Below are 25,500 nucleotides of genomic sequence, written 5' to 3' on the forward strand. Positions count from 1 at the left end.
TGTTAGGGCAGTGGTTTCGATTGCCTTCTGCATTTGCATGCTGTTGATCATTACCAATTCTTCAACATTTTAATGGGTTGTTTCCCATCCCAAGTGTAAGGAAGTGCCCTGAGCTCTTTCCACTCCTCTGCTCTCTTTGACAAGACTGTTGGCAGAACAAGGGTGACTTCTTACACTCGAAGGCTTCAGACATCATTGCCAATAATTTTTGTTCAAAACGTAAGGAGTGGCCAGGTTCAAATACAGGACCTATGACATTTTCATTACTAATCAAAGATGCTAACCCTAGACCACGGCCTGATTTCTATTTGTGCCTATATCTAATACTACACAGTGGTTGCAATAAGTCCTTTCAGCCAACAGCAAGACAGCAAAATAAGGGGTATAATGATGAGAACGTGCACAAGTGGAAATGGAAGAAAGATTAGGGTTTACTGTCTTGTCAATAACAATATCAGAAGCAACAGACCACAAAGTCAGAATGGCCTGGGATGGGGGAAGAAATCAACCACAGCCTTTGCAAATGAACCAATCTGGTATTCATCTTAATTGCTTCAGGGAAATCAGGTGAGTTTAATGCTACAATAAGAAAGAACTAAGGAGAAGAAAAACTAAAACTGGCATCTCTATGGGAAAAAACCTGTATTTAAAGCAAAAATAAAACATTTTCATGGTATACAATGATTTCTTAAGGATGTGTATACCTATCCATCTATTTATTTAGATTTCTATTTCTTCCTGGCCTCATCTGGTGTTATTATAGGATTATAATGTTATTCTGGATTTGGCAATGTCAGTGGTAGAGGATGGCTAGATGCCTTTCCTGTTGCCACCTCCTCCCCCAACTGCCATCCCCACTCCCCAATGAAATGTGTGTACCCAGCCTCTGTGTGTCTAGCATTACCCTTTGTGAAAATGAGAAATATTTTCAAAATTTTCGTGCATTGCATAACTGAGGATGCTCGCAGGTACCAGTCTAGTATTAACCTAGTCATGTGTGGGAAACCATCAAAAAACACATCCAGTCTAGCTGGCACCCTGGGCCTCATCATTAATCCACCAGGCAGATTCGACCTGGGGCTGGTGCACCTCCCCAGATCCCAGAAGCAACATGCTAATGCCTGTGTCTATTCGGACGGGTCTGTGTTTATTTATTAAAAGTCACTTATTGAATATGGCTCATAAGACATTAATGTTATCATGACTACCTGTTCTATGCTTTCATAAATGAGTGTTGTGTGGGTTTTATATAAACTTGTGAACTCTGAATGACAACAAAAAAAGTTGAAAATTGTAGTCATTTTGCAGATAAATGGGTGGATGTAACTTGTATTTGGCTATGGACAGAAGCTGTGGTATCCAATGCTTTCATATTTTGTGATACGAGTTCAGCAAACAAAATATAAGACATTAAATAGACTCTAAAAGTTATTAAGTCATTGATTACGTTCTTTAATAAATATACATCATTCTTTGGTAATATTTACCTTCAGGAGGTGAAATGGCAATAAACAAACACAAAAGTAAAAGTGATGACATTATTCTAGCTTTCACTATTCATTCCTTCCTGGAGGAGGGGGGGTGGGGGAAGAGACACGAGTATAGGAACTTCCTTTCATTCTGGGTTCTGAATGACTTGCCTTTCTTTTTTTAAATCTTCTCTATTCTATCCCTCTCTCCTCTTTGAAGAAGGAACTCATATTGAAAAAGCTAAAATATTGTCATCACATTAAATTTTTCTTTTACTTTTTTTATATTTTGCACAACACAATCACATGCGTGAGCATTTTACAATATCTTAAATAGTTTTCACTAGCCAGTGGTCGTTTACAGACTATAATTGATAACAAGAAAAGACAAAGAATCATTGTAGAACCTACAAAATGCCTCTCCTCTTTCTAACTATAGACAATCTGAAGAGAGACCATTGTTTGGTCTACACTGGTTATGGTATTGTGAAATGTTCAAGTGATGTTTGATATTAAATACAAAAAATTAAGTCTGAAGTTATTACAGAAAACAAATGAATTCATGAATTGCATAAATGCTATTGTTCAAGCCGGGTGGAATGATACATGGCTATGACTAAAATCACAATTTTTTTCCTAAGGATCATACATAATAAGCAAGGCCCATGGGCTTAGTGGGTAAATATTTATAGTGAAATCATCAGTATTTAGACATTTTTCTGTCACTTATTGCCTCTTTCACCTCTGGCAATGATTTTTATATATGAAAGGATGCCAATATGTATGATGGTTTGGAATCCTTTTTAACTGTAGAACAATAGGGCCATCGAGAACTGAGTAAGTAAGTCAGTTGGGAGAGAGAGACTAACATAACCCAATGTTGATCAAATATAAACTGAGAAAGGTAAGTAGGAGTTTATCAGAAAGATCAGACTGCTTAAGTTTGCAATATCTCTTGATGTAAAAATGGTTGATAGTTCTGTGTGCGTGTAACATTAATGCTCTGTATGAGTGCATTTGTATCATTTACAATTTTTAATACAGTTCTGCAGCTCATAATTAAGTAAACAGTCCCTTAAGTTGAGTTGACATTTTTCAGAACATTCATATGAGTCTCATAGCAACTTATGTGTACTTTTTCTTGGCAGCTGATTGCTGTGGCATGTAGATTCACTCAGTGAAGCAGCATCTTTGTTTGCATTTCAATGTGTGCCTCACATTCTTGCATTTTTTTTTTTTTCATTTCTCTGCTCTGTTAGTTGCACAGTTAGACTGGGCATCAGTACAGTGGTCTAGTCACTGAGGATAAATTCCCTTTCTTTCCATTACATTGGTTGTTCAACATATTACACATTTGAAGCATCACTTTTCTTAAAGATAAGGTAATGTCAACATTTGCTTATTGAAGTTTTACTTCTTCAACACTGTAACAATAGTCAAAAGTCCAGTCAGGTGTTATAACTCCAGAAAAATGACAAGACAATATATTTTAATTACAAAACAACAGTAGTAGTCACACACCAGTAAAAGAGCAGGGGTCACCTCTGGTTTAAAAACAAGAAAACTCTCCTCCAATTCCAGAGTGTGACTGTTGTTAATACTGATTGATGGAACTTCAGATAGTGTGTGATAGTATAGGGAAGGTGATCTGAAGACAGGAAGGATAAAGGAATTGGGACCGACATCTGGCAAGCACATCATGGTTGAAAGAAAGTAGACACAGACAAAAAAATTAAAGTGATAGGAAATATGTTCCCCAACTCTTTCTGGAAAGCACACTCTCAAAATATGAACATTAAACCTCTCCATGACGCACAATGTATCTCTGCCACTACATCTGTCAACTTTGTGCCATTACAAATGATGTGTTGATTTCTTTATGCAAGAATGTCCTGAAGCCAGTCACAAATACAGTCAGATACTCAGTAAGCTCATATTTTGTTGAGCATAAGACGTGCAGAACTTTGTTGAATGCCTTCCTGTCTATGGTGCTCTGGATCTCATGGATGAACAGAGCAAGCTGAGTTTCACAAGGTTCCTATTTGCAGAATCCATGTTTATTTTTACAAATGAGTTTTCTGTTCTTCAAAAACCTTACAAAACATTAGCATAACATGTTACATAATTGTACAGTGCAAATGGAATTTAGATGAAGAAGAAATCAAATTAAATCTGTAATTTAAAAAAAACCCAAATACAATTAGAAAATGGCAGTTGTGGCCACATATACAGAATGAATAATAGGCATGCAAATAAAATTCTCAACTAAAATTTATCTATGAAGAATTGCAAAAACTGGCAATGGAATTTCATGTAATCCTGAAGTGAAATGGTAGATATAAATTTTTGGATGTGAAGTCCACCAGTTATGCAAAACGTTGTCTTGCATAACTGGCGGACCTCACATCCAAAAATTTTAACTGCAAACACAGCCAATACAAGGAGCTGCAAATCAAAAAGATGGGTAGATATGAAGTTTTCAAGGCAGAATAAGATTTAGAACCATAATTGTTGTTGTTGTTGTTGTTGTTGTTCTTGTCTTCAGTCCTGAGACTGGTTTAATGCAGCTCTCCATGCTACTCTGTCCTGTGCAAGCTTCTTCATCTCCCAGTACCTACTGCAACCTACATCCTTCTGAATCTGCTTAGTGTATTCATCTCTTGGTCTACCTCTACGATTTTTACCCTCCACACTGCCCTCCAATGCTAAATTTGTGATCCCTTGATGCCTCAGGACATGTTCTACCAACCGATCCCTTCTTCTAGTCAAGTTGTGCCACAAACTTCTCTTCTTCTCAATCCTATTCAATACCTGCTCATTAGTTACGTGATCTATCCACCTTATCTTCAGTATTCTTCTGTAGCATCACATTTCGAAAGCTTCTATTCTCTTCTTGTCCAAACTAGTTATCGTCCATGTTTCACTTCCATACATGGCTACACTCAATACAAATACTTTCAGAAACGACTTCCTGACACTTAAATCTATATTCGATGTTAACAAATTTCTCTTTTTCAGAAACGCTTTCCTTGGCATTGCCAGTCTACATTTTATATCCTCTCTACTTCGACCATCATCAGTTATTTTACTTCCTAAATAGCAAAACTCCTTTACTACTTTAAGTGTCTCATTTCCTAATCTAATTCCCTCAGCATCACCCAATTTAATTTGACTACATTCCATTATCCTCGTTTTGCTTTTGTTGATGTTCATCTTATATCCTCCTTTCAAGACACTGTCCATTCCGTTCAACTGCTCTTCCAGGTCCTTTGCTGTCTCTGACAGAATTACAATGTCATCGGCGAACCTCAAAGTTTTTACTTCTTCTCCATGAATTTTAATACCTAATCTGAATTTTTCTTTTGTTTCCTTTACTGCTGGCTCAATATACAGATTGAATAACATCGGGGAGAGGCTACAACCCTGTCTTACTCCCTTCCCAACAACTGCTTCCCTTTCATGCCCCTCGCCTCTTATAACTGCCATCTAGTTTCTGTACAAATTGTAAATAGCCTTTTGCTCCCTGTATTTTACCCCTGACACCTTCAGAATTTGAAAGAGAGTATTCCAGTCAACATTGTCAAAAGCTTTCTCCAAATCTACAAATGCTAGAAACGTAGGTTTGCCTGTTCTTAATCTTTCTTCTAAGATACGTCATAAGGTCAGTATTGCCTCACGTGTTCCAACATTTCTACGGAATCCAAACTGATCCTCCTCGAGGTCCGCATCTACCAGTTTTTCCATTCATCTGTAAAGAATTCACGTTAGTATTTTGCAGCTGTGACTTATTAAACTGATAGTTCGGTAATTTTCACATCTGTCAGCACCTGCTTTCTTTGGAATTGGAATTATTATATTCTTCTTGAAGTCTGAGGGTATTTCGCCTGTCTCATGCATCTTGCTCACCAGCTGGTAGAGTTTTATCATGATTGGCTCTCCCAAGGCAGTCAGTAGTTCTAATGGAATGTTGTCTACTCCCGGGGCCTTGTTTCGACTCAGGTCTTTCAGTGCTCTGTCAAACTCTTCACGCAGTATTGTATCACCCATTCCGTCTTCATCTACATCCTCTTCCATTTCCATAATATTGTCCTCAAGTACATCGCCCTTGTATAGACCCTCTATATACTCCTTCCACCTCTCTGCCTTCCCTTCTTTGCTTAGAACTGGGTTTCCATCTGAGCTCTTGATTTTCATACAAGTGGTTCTCTTCTCTCCAAAGGTCTCTTTAATTTTCCTGTAGGCAGTATCTATCTTACCCCTAGTGAGATAAGCCTCTACATCCTTACATTTGTCCTCTAGCCATCCCTGCATAGCCATTTTGCACTTCCTGTCGATCTCATTTTTGAGACGTTTGTATTCCTTTTTGCCTGCTTCATTTACTGCATTTTTATATTTTGTCCTTTCATCAATTAAATTCAATATTTCTTCTGTTACCCAAGGATTTCTAGCAGCCCTCATCTTTTTACCTACTTTATCCTCTGCTGCCGTCACTACTTCATCGCTCAGAGCTACCCATTCTGCTTCTACTGTGTTTCTTTCCCCCATTCCTGTCAATTGTTTCCTTATGCTCTCCTTGAAACTCTGTACAACCCCTGGTTCTTTCACCGTATCCAGATTCCATGTCCTTAAATTCCCACCTTTTTGCAGTTTCTTCATAACTAAAAATCACAAATCTACTGGAAAGCCTCCTGGACAAGCTACAGGGTGGATAGATGTTACAGAAGAAGAAATGCAATGAATTGATAATTTGATTCTTAGTTAGCACACAAAAACTTACCTTCAGGAGTTCGTTCATGTGAGTTGAAATAATTATGGGCAAACTCCACAATATCATGATAAGCATCATCCAGCACCTCCTTTTCCTGTTGCTCTTCAAGTTCTTGAAGTTTCTTTTCAACTCTGAACTTCCGACGTTGTTCTCTCTCAGCATCTTCTTCAGCACGACCATTGTAACGCCAGGAGTATGAGGATTGCACACCCTGTTGAACCAAAGTAAAAAATCATTACTAACAAATACTTAATAACATTCCGCCTCCTCCCTCCTCCCCCTGTCTCATCCCATATTCTGTAAAAGTGAAGAACTAGGTTCCAAGAGAGTTGGAAAGGAAGGAAGATTCAGGTTTGGTGACCAATCAACAAGGACATCAGAGATGGAGCTCAAGCTCAGAAAGTACACGAATCAAGAAGGAAATCAGCTATGTTCTTTTCATGGAAAATGTTAATCAGCATAGCCAGACAGGACTTAAAACTTGGTGCTCCCACATGAGAGCTCAGGGCCTTAGCCACTATACTACTTCACTCAGAATTAAGGATGTATTTGAAGAGAGAGAGAGAGAGAGAGAGAGAGAGAGAGAGAGAGAGAGAGAGAGAGAGAGACTAATAATGTCAAAGGGGATATGGTACTGCAAAAATTCAGAATGTTATGTCATACTTGTCTTTTATTTGACAAGAGCATATGGTGAAAAAGATTAATTTCAACTTCTGGTTTATTCACAGCTACTGTATTCAGTCTTATTTATTGAACAAGAAGTATCTACTACACATTCTGATTTTAAGGATTCAGTAAAATCATCATATAAACAATAACAGTGCAAGTTAGTGAAATTTTGGTGTGAAATGGTGAGGCAGACAAAGACTGAATAAACGTCAGTAAATACAGAAAGGAAAAGGAAGAAAGAAAGAAAAGAAAAGAACAGAAAAAAAGGTAGTACACTGCTGTTTATGTGAAAAAAAAGGGCAACCTATAACGGAAGTAAGTAGAAAGCAGCCTGCCGGTGTATGGTTCAAAGAAAATGGGTATGCTCTCTGGTTTTTATGCATGCTTACATTAATTACTAAAGTTTCCCATTTGATTCAGTTTGAAATACATAAACAAAAATGATGACTCAAATAAATGAAAGTAGCTGACCCCCGAGACTGTAGATCCACGTGAACTTGGCCTGCTGTGTCGTGGAGAGCCAGGAAGAGGAGAGCCTGGTGTGCGGTGTTGCTGAACACGTTCTACTCCAGGACTCTTTGGTCGTACTAGCTTGTGTGGACCTGCAGGAGCCGATACGCTGGTTGGTGATGTTACATCATCATCGTCGTCATCGTCATCTCGAGGAAGAACCTGGTACAGAATTAAATTTATATTTAATATAGAATATAGACTGCAGACTAAAACAAATAAACAAAAGGTTTCTCTAATATACTGAACAGATAAAAAAGTTGGTGTTGATAAAAAGTGACAAAAAAGTTGGCATGACACTGAGTTATGGGACAAATGTTTACTTTTAGATATGAGACTTGAAAGTATTACCAATGGAAAACACTAGCCATTGGATCTTTTACGTTGCTTCCTCAACGAGGAAAGAGGACTTGGCTGGGGAAGGCTGGAAAGGAAGAGCATGTCACTCAGACTCCAAGTTAAGAGGGTGCACTTGAGAAAATGAGGAGATAAAGATGAAGGAGAAACTGTCAGATAGGATAGGAAGTCAAAGTTAAGGACTTTTCTAGGTTCACATCGAAAGTGATAGAAGGGACAGAGTGAGAATTAAGTATGGAATATGAGACATGCGTGGGCCTGCATCAGTTCCTTGCTTGAGTAAACTCTTTATTAGTACTGCTTAGCAGTGGGTTTCTTTGCATCCTGAGTGGTGGGGCCTGGGGTGGCTCTGCAAAGGATTCAGACACATGCATAGCTCACTCATTATCAGCTGGGGTTTGGGTATGAGTGGAATCTCACACAGTATACTGTCTTGCACCCCAAAGCCATTGTAGTCTGCAAGATTGTTGTTTACTTCGCAGACTGAGTTGTCACCTATTGGGCAACTGAAACTGTACCCTGTCTGTGCAGTGGCAGGCTATATTCTGCAGTTATACTACATGTGCCTCTTGCCTTGGCTGGTGGATTTGGCCTCATACACTGCCCATGATTTGCTTTGGCATAATGCAAGAATGACAGAGAGCAAAATTGTTTTTTGAGTGTTGGTCAAGATTCACTAGAAAATGCCCCTTCGTTATGCAGTCACTTCAGAGTATCATTTGTTATTTTGGCAGTAAACTGATTCAGGACATTCTGTTGGCCGTGTTTTGCTGATGCCTTTCTGTCTATCAGCACCCTGGTAATAATAATCTGTCTGAGACAAATACTCATTTGGCTATAAGAGAGTGTCAGTTTCAGAAGGCGTATGTGTTTTTATTATTATTATTATTATTATTATTATTATTTCTCAATTAAAATTTTAGCATGCTGTCTCCATATTTATCTTCTTTTGATACTAGCGGGTCACATGGACTCAGTGGTAAGCCATCGTGTTTCAGTTGTATCCAATTGCTGTTCAAATTTAATTTGTACTCTGAGCAGATGTTTTATAATTTGCTGAGCAACTGACTCAGAGATCGGTCAAAACTGAGCCTTTCTCTATTTGCCTCATTTGTATGCTTCAAGCTCTTTGCTTGTGTGAGGTTTTGTTGCTCATGAAAGTACTTGGTAAACTCCTCAGTCAGCTTTACACATGTGTACATTTTAAAATTTTTGCTTTCTATCGTTTGTATATTAGTAAAATAGGCTGATTCACAGCTGTTTTTGTAAAGGCAAAAAGCAAAAGCCTGCTTCACAGATGCATACACTTGTTTAACTTCTCTGTTTACTATGATTATGTATATTAGTGAAACAGATATTTCTCTTTGCTTGTTTTGCAGCTGTGTATGTAAAGCTATAATTTTTGTCTGTGTGAAATTTTTAAAAAAATTCTATTTTTATATAATTGACATCTGTAAATGACAAAGTCTGCTTTACAGACATGTACACTGTTTTATAGGTTTATCAGCAAAAGAGCAATTCCTTTTGGCTGCTTCACAACTGTCTCTATAAAATTTTATAACTTAAATACTAATTTCCTCATCTGGCATTTGATTTCACTTGGTGCAAGTCTGCTTCACGACTCAGATTTCCGCTTTTCCTGATAGTCCAAAACACTGAAATAATAATTCTTTCCTGTTTAGCTTTTTGCTGTGCATGCAAACTAATTGACATTTTTAGTATTTCCTAATGTAATTGTCTACATTTTATCTTGTCTGCTTTATGGACATATAAATACATATTTTGATACAATTTGGATATTTCTCAGAATGTAACAATTTGTTTTCAAAGTTAGCCTCTGTGGTGATCAAATGTTACTTACTTTTGCAATTAAAAATTTCCCTGAGGAATGATTCAATAAATGATTTTACTTGTAATACTATTTATTTTCACTCAGCACCTTAGTACTCCCAGATCCCAGCTCCCTACCAGTTCAGAATTAAGACTAAGAGGAATGAAAAGAGGAATGAACACTACAATCGAGCTAATAATGTCCATTGTTGGTTGGTGACGCGTATTAATTTAAGTGTCAGTTTGAGAAACGAGCTAGCAGCAACATTGAGGTAGCCAATAAACATTCAAAAAACATACCAGGAAATGAAAAAGAGCCGTTTGCTGAAATAATGAAAAAGTACATAACTACTATTGAATCTAAAAAGCATGATATCAACATGCTAAAAAGGAAAATGGGTGTTTGGGAAAAAATACACCTTGAATATAATGCAGAAAGTCTTACACAAACACAACAAGAGCAGCTTAAAGTAATTTGGAAGGACATGAAAGTGAAAGCAAAGAAAATGAAAGCTAAATGTAATTGAGAACAGTTTCAAACTGGTGGTGGAGTAGTTGGGACAAAGATAGCCAACATAAGCCAAATGGTTGTTGATAGAATCCCACAAGTTTTTGAGGGTATAGCTGGAGTTAACGACAATGACACATCTGAAGATAATGTGATACTTTCAAGCAACTTTGATGATGATAACTGCTCTCAAGGTAGCACTGAAACTGCTGCAGGTGGAGTTTTATCCCATAGTCATGAACCTTGGCCTGCATTCTCTGGTGGGAGCTTATCAAAAGATGCGCCAAGCAAAAGAGGGAGAGAACATGTGGTTGCAGTGAATAACTGGGAGTTATTGAAAAAAGCAGACGAGCTTCATTCCTTAAAAATGTGTTTAATATGAGAGGAATACAATGCAAAAATTTTATTAATAGAAAGACAAAGAGAAATCATAGAAGAAGAGCAAAACCTTAATGGAAATTCTGAATAAATTCAAGAATGTAATGGAGCAAACTTAAGGTCCCAGTTCTGCACCCAATGTGCTCCAGAAATTTGGGTTTTTGTGAATGAATAACAAAATTTTCATATGTATAAAACAACTTTTATTTCCTGACATTTTTTCAAATAGTTAATATGTTCTTGTTTCTTGTATGGCATAATATTTTTGTTTATCATTTCAGAATAGGTGCTTATTTTTGTTACTACCACATTCTAATATTTATCTGAATTTGCAATATTGTAAAAGAAGTCTATTTTAGTTTAGAAATAATTGAAATATTGTATGACTTTCTATACTCAGTCAAGAAATAAAATGAGAATGTTAATCCCCTAGTGAAAAAACTATAAAATCACATATAAATTAAATGAATCACTTTTCACTACAGTAGTGACAACCTGGTGGCTTATTTATTCATTTCAGAAGGGAAAGTCTTTACACTAACTTCTAACTTTACTAGCAAACTAGGTACAATTCTCATTAAAGTAATTAAGTATAATAGACCTTCTGACAGCTTGGTCTGCAGCATCTGCTTCTGGCTGAAATGCTCTACCACTTGCCCGCGAAAGGCAAAGGTCCCAAGTACAAGTCTCAGTTGGGCACACAGTTTTAATCTGCCAGGAAGTTGCATATCAGCGCACACTCCGCTGCAGGGTGAAAATCTCATTCTGGAAACATCCCCCAGGCTGTAGCTAAGCCATGTCTCCGCAGCAACCTTTCTTTCAGGGGTGCTAGTTCTGCAAGGTTCGCAGGAGAGCTTCTGTAAAGTTTGGAAGGTAGGAGACGAGATACTGGCAGAAGTAAAGCTGTGAGGACCGGGCGTGAGTCATGCTTCGGTAGCTCAGATGGTAGAGCACTTGCCCGCGAAAGGCAAAGGTCCTGAGTTTGAGTCTCGGTCGGGCACACAGTTTTAATCTGCCAGGAAGTTTCATATCAGCTGCAGAGTGAAAATCTCATTCTGTTTATCACACTGTTAAAAGCTCTTCCAGCAGTAGTATGATGGATATTAATGAGATCTCCTGCTATGATTTGATAAGTACCTGTGTTAAAGATTCACAGTCCACATAGAAGTTGAAGCCAAGTCCTGTCAGAATTATGCTGCAGTAATGGTCCAACATAGCAAGCAGCAACTCAAAGAGTTCCTTACGAAACCCAAACTGCTCTTTGAAATCACTGTCGCTATACATCACAAATAGGTCTCTTCTTTCCATTACAACCCACATTCTTGAGATGTTCACCTCTTCCTCCATCTCCACATATTCTTTGTAGTCCAGGTAACACATAGAATTCGACACTTAAAACACAGAGCTCACAGATCGCACCTTACTCTCCTACTTTACTCCTACTACTACCTAGGAGTAAATTTTGGCCTTTTTTCCGCAAGTTACTCTTCAATGGTGCTCTCCACCAATAATGGAGTAAATAAATTTACTTTGGAAGTAAACGAAAAATTTACTCCTGGAGAAATTTACTCCTTTAGTTGAGTATCATTGACTGGAAGATGCTGATTTCCTTCCCTCTTGGTAACTTACTACTTTAAATTCACTTACTCCTGGTTGGTGCTCGCCACCCTAAGCTCCCACAATAACTGACCCACAGCTGTTGTAAAGGAAAACTGAATTCATAGCATTGTAAGAGTATTTTTGATGAAAAAATAAATTGCTCACCTACTGTGGGTCCTGTAGTGAAAATGGTGTAAGTAGATCCCTGACCGCTCACAGTGCTGTTGCCAGTTTCAACTATGCAGCACTAATGGCTGCATGTGGAAACAGTACCTGTTACAGAGCTGTGACAACACTGAGGTATCACCATAGAGATGTTCGTAAAATCACTTTATTTTATTGTCTGAGATAGGAGTGCAAAGCTACCACACCTAGTGCCCTGCAACTGTCAGGATCAACATATGCCAACTCAACTACAATAATCACCTTACCATTGCTCAGTGAGTAAACACTTCCTGAATAATATGACTGAATTAACATTTATGACACTGTGAAACTGTTCATGTCCATTCTTGGCTATACTTTATTGAAAAGAATATTGCTGCAATTTGACTATCATGTTGAGGCCAAAGGTCATGGGGCTCACACCAATTTCGTGAAAGACAGTTGGATTATAAAATAAATTATTGATCATTGTTGCATTATGTCCTATTCTAGTTGTGAATGTTACTGTGGGAAGAACTTCAGTAAGTGCCCTCAATCAGTACTATCTAAAATGAAGTCAATAGTGAAACTTCCATACAATGACTTCCCAGCTATTTCCATAAGTTTTATTTGCACTCTCTAGTGATACACATCACTCAAGGAGAGTGATGCATATCATTACATCGTTTTACTGACGAATGATACTAGCAACGAAAGTACACCGCCTGCCAAAAAAAAGTGAAGCATCCAGAAAACATTGTTGGATGTCAATGTACCTTCATACACATATGTACCATCGGTGGGCATGTAAATGATTAGAGCTGCAATCCTCTGTAACAGGTAGAACAGCCACCAGGGAGTATTAGTGCTGTTCATGTTTAGTGTTCATGCCAGGCCTGATATGGTATGCTATATAAGAGGCGCGAAGAGCACCAGATGTTGAGTGATCACTGTCAAGGACATGGAGATGTCACATTAGAGACAGCATTATCAGCACCTGACAGAGTTTGAAAGAGGCATCATTATGGGTTTCCATTTTGGCTGGCAGGTTGAATCATATGATATCCAGATTTGTGGATCCCTGTAACAATAGCCTGACATTCAACTGTGTGGGAATGTGACGGCATGTACATTCATTGTCAATGTTCCAGTTGACCATATCTGACCACCACAAGGTAGTGTCCCCCAAACACATCTTAACCCACTCACGTCTGTATCTGCTATCTAAGAACAAGTAATGGACTGCCTGCAAGTTTCCATGTCACCACACATAATTGGTCAAAGACTGGCAGCAGCATGGCCTAGAGAGTTGTCATTCCACGTGTAGCGTGTAGGCTTCCCTTGACACCACTTCTCAAATGGCTGCATTTGGAGTGGTGTCATGACCAGGAAGCATGGACTGTTGATAAATAGTGTCACAATGTGTTCAGCAATGAATCACAGTTCTACACTACCCCAGATGTTGGGTGAGCATGGCAACAACCTGGAGATGTCCCACTGTTCCAACATTTTGGAAAGGTAGAGCACCCTGCCATCATGGTGTGAGGACTCACCAGATATGGCTTCAGGTCACAGGTTGTAGTAACTCAGGAAACTCTGGTGGCACAACAGTACTGCACAGACATCCTTTGTCCTCAAATGCTACTTTTCCTGTGACGGCATCATGATGCCGTTTTTCAACAAGGCAATGTTCACCCACAAATAGTGTCTCTATGAACTCTCTGTATGGTGCTGAGATACTAAAAAGACAAGAAAGATCCCCAGAGCCGTCCCCACTAGAGCATGTATGGGAACATCTCAGATGTTAATTCCGTGCCAGTACCTATTTTTGGTGCAGTAAGGGCCAGTTACAAAAGCTATGGGTCAGCTTGCCTCAGGAGAGGATATAATGGCTTTATGACATCCTTACCAACTGAATCAGTGCAAACATCCATGCCAGAAGTAGTGCAATGTCATATAGATTGGGATCATATTGATAAAGCCTTTGTAAAGTTGACTAGATTTTTTAATCATTCCACCAACACCACATACCCTCTCAACTTGTGAAGTTTCATTTCATTTTGACCTCCACTTCTGGGTGCTTCATATTTTTTGTCAGGCCACATAATTTATGTAACAAAAAAATAATAAGGTAAAAGATTATGTCTAATATAACATTTCATATCTTCAGCATAGGACAACGGTTGCTATCGCATACCGAGAGGAAATTTCAACTCAGACGCAGTAATAAGAATTCCATAGATTATCACCCTGACCTGAAGATGTGCAGACTTCTCAAGAATTTAGTTTACAATACTCAGATGTTGTTAAGGGAACATGAGGAACTTTTGAGACTGAGAATGATTTTGTAATCAAAAGATTTAAAATACCATATTACAAAAGTATATTGAATATTACCTTACAATTGGAGTGGAGAGTTCTTTTCTGAAAGGTACCGTAAAGGTAATTATATTTTTTGAATTTAAAGTAGTAAGTACAGCTTTGGTGATGTAGTAAAGAAGATCAACGTGGGAAGTACACAGTCAAACTGCTGTTATATATATCTAACAGCAGCCCATGTTTGAAGCAACAACTACACTACAAATCTCTCTAATCACCTAATGAAATTTAAACTGTATCCTGCTGAGGGTCTGTTCACCATCAGAACTGTTCACTGTCAGAACTGTTCACTGTCAGAACTGTTCACTGTCAGAAATGTTAGCTTGTGTGTTCTGAAGTCCGTTGGTGAAGCACAGAACTCAGAAATTTGTTCATTGCAGTACTCATTTAGGTCTATGGCATGGGACTTTATTCCATATGTTGGGTAACAGTCACTCACCTTCTTGCATTACATTATCCAACAGTGATTTTATGTCATCTTGTAGCCACCTAGGTGCAGCTGTTCTATTTCTTTAGCTTCCATCTGGTTTTCTGTTAAGCATAACACAAATGTAAAAATATCCTAATATTTTTCAATTTTCTATAGCATTATGGGAATTTGAAAGGCTTTGTATGTTTTGATGGAAAAATCGATATCTGTTTCAAGTTTTACATTTTTTTTATACTTTCATTTTCTTTCCATTAACTGTGTGTTTCAGGGTCATTTGCTTTGAAAAAGGTCTAGTGAAAATATTGGTAATTGCAGTATGACAATACCACCAGGGATTATAGTTCACTGTAGGTCGACCTGCAGAACAGCTCTCTGGTGACATGTCTGTTAAACAGCTAGCCCACCAGATGGTGGGACAATGTGCTGTCAGTTTGATTCACCATCCAGCCAAGGGCATGGCCACACACTGCCTTATTCCACTCCTGAAGTCCAGGTGGCAACTTCAAGTAGATATCTGAAAAGCTTGCTTCTATACGATAGTAGACACATCAATAATGGAAATTCGTGGGTTGAGCAATACATAAAATAACTGAAAGGCAACCAATTGCCTGTAGCGTAACGGTGCATGCTATGTGTTTCTGTGCTCCACACATTGACTCACTATAGGTGAGTGTTCGCCTTTCCCTTATTTTACGTATTGTAGGTTCAGAGCTGATGATGGTCAGTCATACACACTGATGTTTAATTTAATGTTTGTTTTCTCAAAATCATAGCTTTTAATCCATGATTACTGGCACACTAAATGAGTATAAGGCTGTGTGTAAAGCATAGGAACAAATAAAGGAAACTGTATTAAATTGGCAGAAACATCTGGCTTCCATATTTAAGAGTAATCAGTACTCTGCGCACAATGAACACCTGGCCTGCACATTTAAGGGGAATCATTACCCTTTGCACCATGATTGATATCAGACAGAGTTCTGAATCATGCAAAGTCACTAAAGGCCAGTGCAAACATGTTACAGTACTCACTCACATCCACATGCATAAATAATTTTAGTCGTGCATATGAGCCTCTCTGAAAAATTATAAATATCTAGTATTCTGTTGCTGGTAGTCTTAAATTTTAAATGCACAATGTTTCTGCATGGTGAAGAAAACAGTTTTCCAAAACTTTGATAAATTATTTTAACGAATCCCTGGACTACAGTACAGAGAAAAAGTTAAGGTCTGATATTTTATACATTCTGCATGTCTTCTGTCATAAAGAATTCTAAGTCTGAAAATGGTGACTGAAACACTGCAAAATAATTACAGGTTCCAACCATTTAGTATCCAACGTCTTATTATTTTACCTGCTTGCTCGCTTGGTCTTACATACTCTCATCTCAAATCAGTCATAGAGAACACAATCCATGAATAACAAAATTTTAAATATAAAAGGCTTAACAAATACAGTTTTGAGCTACAGTGCTCACTCACACCTGAAAATATGTGGCATTCTGTGACCTTCAAAGTCAAGTTCAAATCTTAATTTATTAGCAATACTACTGGAGATGCAGTCTGAAATTAATTATACTTTGCAATATATTTTAAGCAGAAAAGGCTTAACAGATACAGTTTTGAGCTACAGTATTCACCTACACCTAAAAATGTGTCATTTTCCACCCTTTAAAATCGAGCTTGAATCTTAATTTACTACTACTACTACTACTACTACTGGAGATATACAAAAACAACTGAAATAATAATTTTTTAACAATATAATTAATTGGATAGGTACAAAAATCTACTCTCCAAGTAGTGGCATGAGAACATACATATAAAAAAAGGTTTTACGTATGCAAGTTTTTGGAGCCAATGGCTCCTTCTTCCAGCATAAGAATTGAAGGGGAAGGAAGAGGGATGAAGGGAAGGATTGGAGAAATTTATGAAAAGGGGCAGAGTTTGGAAAAGTCACCCAGAACCCCAAGTCCGGGGTGACTAACCTGACGGAATGAAAAGGGGATATAAGGGTTCTTGGTGACTTTTCCAAACTCTGTCCCTTTTCCTAAACGCCTCCAGTACTTTCCCTTCAACACTTCTGCTAGAATAAGAAGCCACAGATTCTGAAAGCTTGCAAACGTAAAACATTTTTTATACATGTGTTCAACCACCGCTTGGTGAGTAGACTTTTTATCTATCGAATTACATTATACTGTCAAAAATTGATTATTTCAGTTGTTTATATGTATCTCCAGGAGTATTACTAGTAAATTAAGTCTGAAGGTTGATTTTAAAGGGTAGAGAATGACAGAACACACAATCGTCTCCTGCTTACTGGGCAGACACTCTGACCATTTAGCCATCTGGACATGGTGGTCATTGCAACAGCACGGACTACACTAGCACACCTATCAGACCTAAATTCTCAACTTCATATTGGAGATATAGTTTGATAAATTAATTACATTTTGCAATATATTTTAAGCAGAACAGGCTTAACAGACAAAGTTTTGAGCTACAGTGCTCAACCACACCTGAAAACGTGTGTCAATCTGTGCTCTTTAAAATCAAGCTTGAATATTAATTTACAAGTAATACTATTGGAGATACAGTTTGATAAATTAATTAGACTTTGCAATATACAAAGTGGTCAGAAACAGTCTGAAAAGCTTGTAAGGGTGTTGCATGGTAAATTGTGCTCGGAAATAACTGTTCAGAATAACAATACCCACCCCTTCTTTACCTCTGTATGTATTTACACTGTATATACATATAAGAATTTTCAAAACAAAAGCTTACTGATTCATAGATGGGCTCTGAAGTAGCTGGTGGGCTAGTTGGTGGTGGAGGTGGAGGTGGTCCAGTAGGTTCTGGCAGAGAAGGTGGACCCAATGTACGAGACAGATCCAAACTAGAGGGTGGTACTGGTGCTTCCTTCATCACCGACTCCAGCTGCAAATAAATTGGAGCCAATCCACAGTATGCCAAAAGCAGCTCTCTTTCCATCTTTGATATGTTATTAGAAGGCAATTTAATCTTAAAATGAATTACCTCAACATCCAAGTCTTCCACAAGTTCATCCATTTGTTCTCCAATTTCATCAATAATGTTATTACTGCGAGGTTGAACATCAGACAAGAATGCAAACAGATTGTCCAAATCAACAGAATCGCCTGATGGTTCAGATGATGCAAGTTTTGAGTTAATTTGTTCTGCCATTTGTGAAAGAGCTGCAATCTCCTGTTGGGCAGCCCTGAAAAAGATGAATCTTCTCAGCTATATACAGTTTTATATCTGTTTGAAAAAAACATAACACATTTCAAACAGAAACAGCTTTTGTCAATACATGTCTGATGCCCACAAAAAGTTGCCTAAAGCTAGTTGTACACAATCCGTTGCATGATATGCAAAGCAAGTGGTTTCACCATTATGATTGGCAACATGTTTGGCCACTTGGATGTGTTTTTATGCTGTTTTCCATGCTCCACTACATGAATAGCAGGCTGGTACCATGTCTCGCCTCTGACACACACTATGCAAACATTTAGAAAACTTCCTCAAACTTGCACATAGTATTTCCTCTACAGACAGATGGAATGCATTTATTCCATACTGGGGGCAGCAGGGGGGGGGGGGGGGATAGAAGAATAATGACCTTAGATGTTTAGGCTCTTTAAACCCATAATTGACAGCAGCAGTAGCAACATATCATGGAGGGTAGTATCACCAACTTTTCACCAATCTACAAAACATTAACTCCCTGCATAATTGAAGTGTGTAAGATACAGCAGCTAATAGGAGAATAAAAAATGAGAACATACACTGCATTTGTAGGCATAATACAGGTGCTCAGTTTTGTGAAAAGTGTCACTACGGAAGGTAATGAAGGAAAATGAAATATTTAATCACAGTGTCCGATTAAAATATAGGGTCAAAATAAGAGACTTTGCACAGTGAAGCTATTTGTCACTAGCAATTTCCATTATAAATTATAAAGAACAGCTGGATAAACAATTAAAGAGAGAAGAAGCCTGTACCAACTAGATTAATAGTAATCTTTTTCAAAAGTAACATTTTATCTTAATTTATTTGAGCATATCTATCCCTTGGCTTTTCATATAGTTTAACTAACTTCATAAAGTTCACAGCAAGAGTTATGGGAATCTACATCATTGCTACTGATAACATTTTAACAGTACTACGAAAAGGATAAATTGTTACTCACTATAGAGATGACATGTTCAGCTACAGATAGGCACAATGAAAAGACTATTACACACTGAGCTTTCGGCCAAAGCGTTCTTCATAATGGAAAACAAAAAAACACACACATTCACACAAGCACGTGCACTTCATGTGTACATGATTGCTATCTCCGGCCATTCTGGCCATAATGCAACTGTGTTGTGTTCAATGGACAGAGCAATCCAGAGTGCGGTAGGAAATGGGGAGAGATAGTAGGGTACGAGTGGGGGGATAGAAGTCTGGTCTGTTTGGCAGAATGTGCAGGCACTAGATGGTGGCAGAACAAGGATGCTGGGTGCAGCAATGGGAGGTTGTGGGGGGAAGGATGGCAAAAGGGGGGGGGGGGGGGGGGGAATGGGGAGTGGAAAAGGAGAGAAGCAGAGAAAGGGAAAAGACTGTTGGGTGAAATTGCAGACAGCAGCACACAATGAGGGTGAGGGGACCTGACTAGGGAGGAGGTGATAGGACAGAGAGGGCAAGAACTGTTGGATGGAGGGTGTGAGAACAGTAGGTGACCATAGGTTGAGGCCGAGATAATTTCAGGAGTGGTTAATGTGTTGTAAGTACAATTCCCATCTGCATAGTTCAAAAAAGTTGGTGGTGGAGGAGAGGATCCAAATTGCCCGGGTTGTGAAGCAGCAATTGAAATCAAACATGTTATATTCAACTGAATGTTTTGCCATAGGGTGAGGCACTTTCCTCTTGGCCACCACTTGGTGATGGCCATTCATCCTTGTTTTAAGTTCATAATAAAAAGGGGAACAGTGCACATAAAAAAGAGAACATACTTTATCAGTAAAATCATGTGTTTTACAACTTAAAAATAAATCAAGTAAAACTACTTTAAATTAAAACAATGAGTTTTTGTAGTTATTTTAAGACTAAATATGCAGTATCTTGTCAGTTTATTCATCATCACTACTCTCCATTATCTCATTATTGCCTTTTTCACTTTTATGCCTTGAATATTTGGAGGATGAAGAAAATCTCTGTTAACAGTTTATTGTTTCCCAACAACTATCCACAAAAGCACAGGCAGTTCAAGAATTTGAAATTGTACTGGCACGCACAACATCTTTTATGTTTTCTATTTTAAATCTATTCTTATCTTTGGTCTCCTGTGTGTTCACAAAAGAAAAGACACATTCCATGTTAGCATTATCACTAGGTATAGGAAAAAAGAATTATACAATTTTCAGCACTTCAGAATGGCAAACAAAAGTACATGAATGATTGAGATATGCACACTTCAGTTGCCAGTTGATTTTGTTTCCTTTGATAGTCTTTCAAAAATATTGAGAAATTACAAAACTGATAAAAGCTTTCAACCGTTTGTTCATTTATATATGTGTAGTGTATGACAGAATTGACTGCTCCATGCTATAGAAAATGTTAGAAGATGTCAACATTGCACCTAAATATATCTGACTAATAACAACTTGCTACTCCCAATCAACTTGCCAAGTAGGGTTCAGCAGGCATCTACAGGGTTTTTCAAAAATAACCGGTATATTTGAAACGGCAATAAAAACTAAACGAGCAGCAATAGAAATACACCGTTTGTTGCAATATGCTTGGGACAACAGTACATTTTTAGGCGGACAAACTTTCGAAATTACAGTAGTTAAAATTTTCAACAACAGATAGCGCTGCAAGTGATGTGAAAGATATAGAAGACAACGCAGTCTGTGGGTGCGCCATTCTGTACGTCGTCTTTCTGCTATAAGCGTGTGCTGTTCACAACGTGCAAGTGTGCTGTGGACAACATGGTTTATTCCTTAGAACAGAGGATTTTTCTGGTGTTGGAATTCCACCGCCTAGAACACAGTGTTGTTGCAACAAGACGAAGTTTTCAACGGAGGTTTAATGTAACCAAAGGACCGAAAAGCGATACAATAAAGGATCTGTTTGAAAAATTTCAATGGACTGGGAAAGTGACGGATGAACGTGCTGGAAAGGTAGGGCGACCACGTACGGCAACCACAGAGGGCAGCGTGCAGCTAGTGCAGCAGGTGATCCAACAGCGGCCTCAGGTTTCCGTTCGCCGTGTTGCAGCTGCGGTCCAAATGATGCCAACATCCACGTATCGTCTCATGCGCCAGAGTTTACACCTCTATCCATACAAAATTCAAATGCGGCAACCCCTCAGCGCCGCTACCATTTGCTGCACGAGAGACATTTGCTAACAATATAGTGCACAGGATTGATGACGGCAATATGCATGTGGGCAGCATTTGGTTTACTGACGAAGCTTATTTTTACCTGGACAGCTTCGTCAATAAACAGAACTGGCGCATATGGGGAACCGAAAAGCCCCATGTTGCAGTCCCATCGTCCCTGCATCCTCAAAAAGTACTGGTCTGGGCCGCCATTTCTTCCAAAGTAATCATTGTCCCATTTTTCAGATCCGAAACGATTACTGCATCACGCTATCTGGACATTCTTCGTGAATTTGTGGCGGTACAAACTGCCTTAGATGACACTGGGAACACCTCGTGGTTTATGCAAGATGGTGTCCGGCCACATCGCACGGCCGACGTCTTTAATTTCCTGAATGAATATTTCGATGATCGTGTGATTGCTTTGGGCTATCCGAAACTTGCAGGAGGCGGCGTGGATTGGCCTCCCTATTCGCCAGACATGAACCCCTGTGACTTCTTTCTGTGGGGACACTTGAAAGACCAGGTGTACCACCAGAATCCAGAAACAATTGAACAGCTGCAGCAGTACATCTCATCTGCATGTGAAGCCATTCTGACAGACACGTTGTCAAAGGTTTCGGGTAATTTCATTCAGAGACTACGCCATATTATTGCTACGCATGGTGGATATGTGGAAAATATCGTACTATAGAGTTTCCCAGACCGCAGCGCCATCTGTTGTTGACAATTGTAACTACTGTAATTTCGGAAGTTTGTCTGCCTGAAAATGTACTGTTGTCCCAAGCATATTGCAACAAACGGTGTATTTCTATCGCTGCTCGTTTAGTTTGTATTGCCGTTTCAAATATACCGGTCATTTTTGAAACACCCTGTATCATCGCCATTCAGTGTTCAAAATGGATTTTGACAAAGAGATCTTTTGGCACCAATACTATTCAACTTGGCCTTGGAAAAAGTAAGCCGCGACACTGGTCGAAACAGAGAAAAGGAGATGGTGGGAACAGATACAGTCCTGGCATTGCTGATAATGTTGTGATCCTTGGTGACATCCAGGAGCATTTAAGTGCTGACACTACTTGATTCCTCTGGACTAGGGCTGGTAGTGAATGAGAGTAAAACAAAATATCTCGTTGACTTGCAACATCAAGCTCCTCTCCTCTCCATTATTGTTGACAGGCATGTCTTCAAACGAGTAAGAGAATTCAAGTATTTGGGATCCATACTGACTAAAGCACTCTGTCTTCAGGCCACAAGTGGCCTACTGGGACCATCCGACTGCCGTGTCATTCTCAGATGAGGATGTGGATAGGAGGGGTGTGTGGTCAGCATACCGCTCTCCCGGTCGTTACAATGGTATTCTTGACCGAAGCCACTACTAATCGGTCGAGTAACTCCTCAACTGGCATCATGAGGCTGAGTGCACCCTGAAAAAAGTCAACAGTGCATGGTGGCTGGATGGTCACCCATCCAAGAGCCGGCCAAGTATGACAGTGCGTAACTTCGGTTATCTTATGGGAACTCGTGTATCCACTGCAGCAAGGCCGTTGCCACCCATACTGACTAATAAAAATTAATTGAAAAAAAGAGTTGCAGCAGCAATTAACAGCCTAAACAATCTATTCAAATCACAGCTGATGTCACTAAAAAAACAAGATTCGGCTGTACATGACATTAGTACTTTTATATGGTTGTGAAACCTGGGCAGCTTCAGCGACAACTGAAGAAGCAATTTGTGCGTTTGATAGGAAGGTACTTCAAAAGATATCTGAACCCATCTACAATACCATGGAAGGTAAATGGGAACAAAGAACAAAAGAAGACCTTTACCAGTGGTATGGAAAGCCACACATCGGCCACATATTGGGAAGAAGAGGCTACAGTGGTTTCACCACGTCTTCCAAGCTGGTGGATCTGTCGTTAACAATTGTTCTCCATTCCCAACCTTTTGGGAGATGCCCAAAAGGATGACTGAGGGCTCAATGGAAGGATTGGGTGCTGACAATACTCAAACAAATGGAGCCGACAGCAGTAGATTTATGAGGCTGGGGACAATCAGCAATGGACCGCCATCTGCAATAAAAGTCTGCTATACTGAGATTGTGACTGACAGATGTTTCTTTTCTTCTTCTTCTTCTTCTTCTTCTTCTTCTTTTTTAAATGTGTACCTTCACAAATTTTTATAATGTGTGGTTTGTTGTATTCCCTTAACATTGCGGTTTGTACCCACTTTTATTCCACTGTAGGCCTTAAAGACCTGTCAATGCAATAAATGATGATGATGATGATGATGATGATGATGATTGAGATAAGTGACACAGTTTTCATCACCCTCCAAAATAGCAATTCATAAGAACTGCATCTACTTAGATGCTCAGACCTGTATTGAGCCAGCTACTGCTTCAGATATTCAATAGCAGAAGTGTAAACAACTGTCATCTCTTTGCCAAAGCTGTCACACTCCTGTGAGTGACCTTCTTCACTATAATGTGTAAGAATTGCATTTATTTTTACAGGCATATAGTTATGTTTGTACCTTCCCTTGAGAGTCTATAGAGTAGATTCTAAAACACAAACAGATTCAGCTACAGAATTTGATTCTTTCCCCAAGTTCAGTATATTACTTTAGAAAGTTTACATCAATGAGTGAACAAACACTATCTAGCTTCACTTAGTTTATCCTCAAAAGATCTTTCAAGTATCACAAGCATAGGACTTTGAGAAAAAAGTATGAATTCAATGTCGGAAACATAAACCAACCTCTCAATACAACTTGAATGATTTGTATTTCCCCATAAGCACATATTAAACACTGACTTTCTTTATGGCATTTTGTATTTTAGTTCCTAATTTAATTTGATGCAAAAGATACAACTTTACCTCAAATAAACAATCCAACTTTAAAATCAGCCTCTAAGGCTAGCAGAAGTAACACTAAATAACATATCATGGAAGACATAAAATATCGGTTGAATGCAAGATAGACAACTCCCTAATGATGTAGCCACAACACAAGAATAAACGTACTAAATCAAAGAGAGATTTTTTTCCATCAAAAGTATTACAGTTGCATTGCCAAAAAACAGGGCACTCTCTACACTTTTATGAAATAGACTTGGACACATCTTCTTGCCTCAAAAAGAGGACATAAGGTAACCGTATCCTGGTTGGTAGTCACACCGACATAAAAAGCTGTGCAATGACTGCAGCAGGGCTAGCTTATGAAATGGTTGCTTTAACAGGTGGCCCAGTCTCTGTTGGGGTACGATAAGCCTGTGACAGGACTGGAGTAGGAAGTGCTGGGTGGGTGGACAGAGTGGGTCTTACAACTGGGTCTTCTACAGTTGTTCCAGTCCGGCTGATATTGGATGACAAAGGGGGCACATTTTTGTAGCTGGTCGATGGGGTTGGTGGGAGAACTGGGGGTATGTGGGGATATGACAAGGGAAATCTGTTTGCAGACTAGATCTGGGGCATAGTGCCCATCTGTGGAGGCATTTGTTTGACCATCAGCACACTGGGCTCAGGAACTCTTTTCATTGAAGATACACCAATCCTGGGTGGTCAGGCTGTGTGGAAGGATATTTTTTTAAAATTTTTTTTTAGGTAGTCAACATCCAGGAAGGTGGGTTGAAGAGTGAAGAGGACCAGGTGAAGAGGATGGGAGTGGTGTTGAGATTGAGGAGAATAAAGACAGGAAGCCTTGGCCATGAGTCCAGATCATGAAGAAATCATCAATGAACCTGAACCAGACCAGGGGTTTGGCATTTTGGAGGCTAGGAAAGTTTGCTCTAGATGGCCCATAAACAGGTTGGCACAGGATGGTGCCACACACGTCCCCATAGCATGCCACAGATTTGTATGTATACCATCCCTTCAAAGAGGAATGAGATATTGGGTTTGGAGTCTGAAGGCCACTGGAAGAGGTGGTGTTAACAGATGCAAGGCAAGACCATGGGCATGAGGGATGTTGGTGTATAGAAAAGTGGCATCAGCAGAGATGGGTAGCAATCCAAGAGGTAAATAGATCGGAATGGTGGAGAAATGGTGAAGGAAGTGGTTGGTGTTGG

General features: G+C 39.0%; 1 protein-coding gene across 2 annotated transcripts in view; it reads right to left on the reverse strand.

The window, feature by feature from the left end:
• LOC126361386 (myosin-I heavy chain) overlaps window positions 1–25,500 on the reverse strand; it is a 783,760-nt gene that overhangs the window by 112,821 nt on the left and 645,439 nt on the right. For both annotated transcript variants that reach the window (XM_050007788.1, XM_050007787.1), the window contains 4 exons: window positions 18,078–18,279; window positions 17,826–17,978; window positions 7,378–7,578; window positions 6,247–6,448 (listed from right to left, as the gene is read on the reverse strand). In XM_050007788.1, coding sequence (XP_049863745.1) covers window positions 6,247–6,448; window positions 7,378–7,578; window positions 17,826–17,978; window positions 18,078–18,279 — 758 coding nt within the window. The remainder of the gene's footprint in view (window positions 1–6,246; window positions 6,449–7,377; window positions 7,579–17,825; window positions 17,979–18,077; window positions 18,280–25,500) is intronic.

The sequence above is a fragment of the Schistocerca gregaria genome, chromosome 1, assembly GCF_023897955.1.
Source record: "Schistocerca gregaria isolate iqSchGreg1 chromosome 1, iqSchGreg1.2, whole genome shotgun sequence".
NCBI classification, from domain to species: Eukaryota; Metazoa; Arthropoda; class Insecta; order Orthoptera; family Acrididae; genus Schistocerca; species Schistocerca gregaria.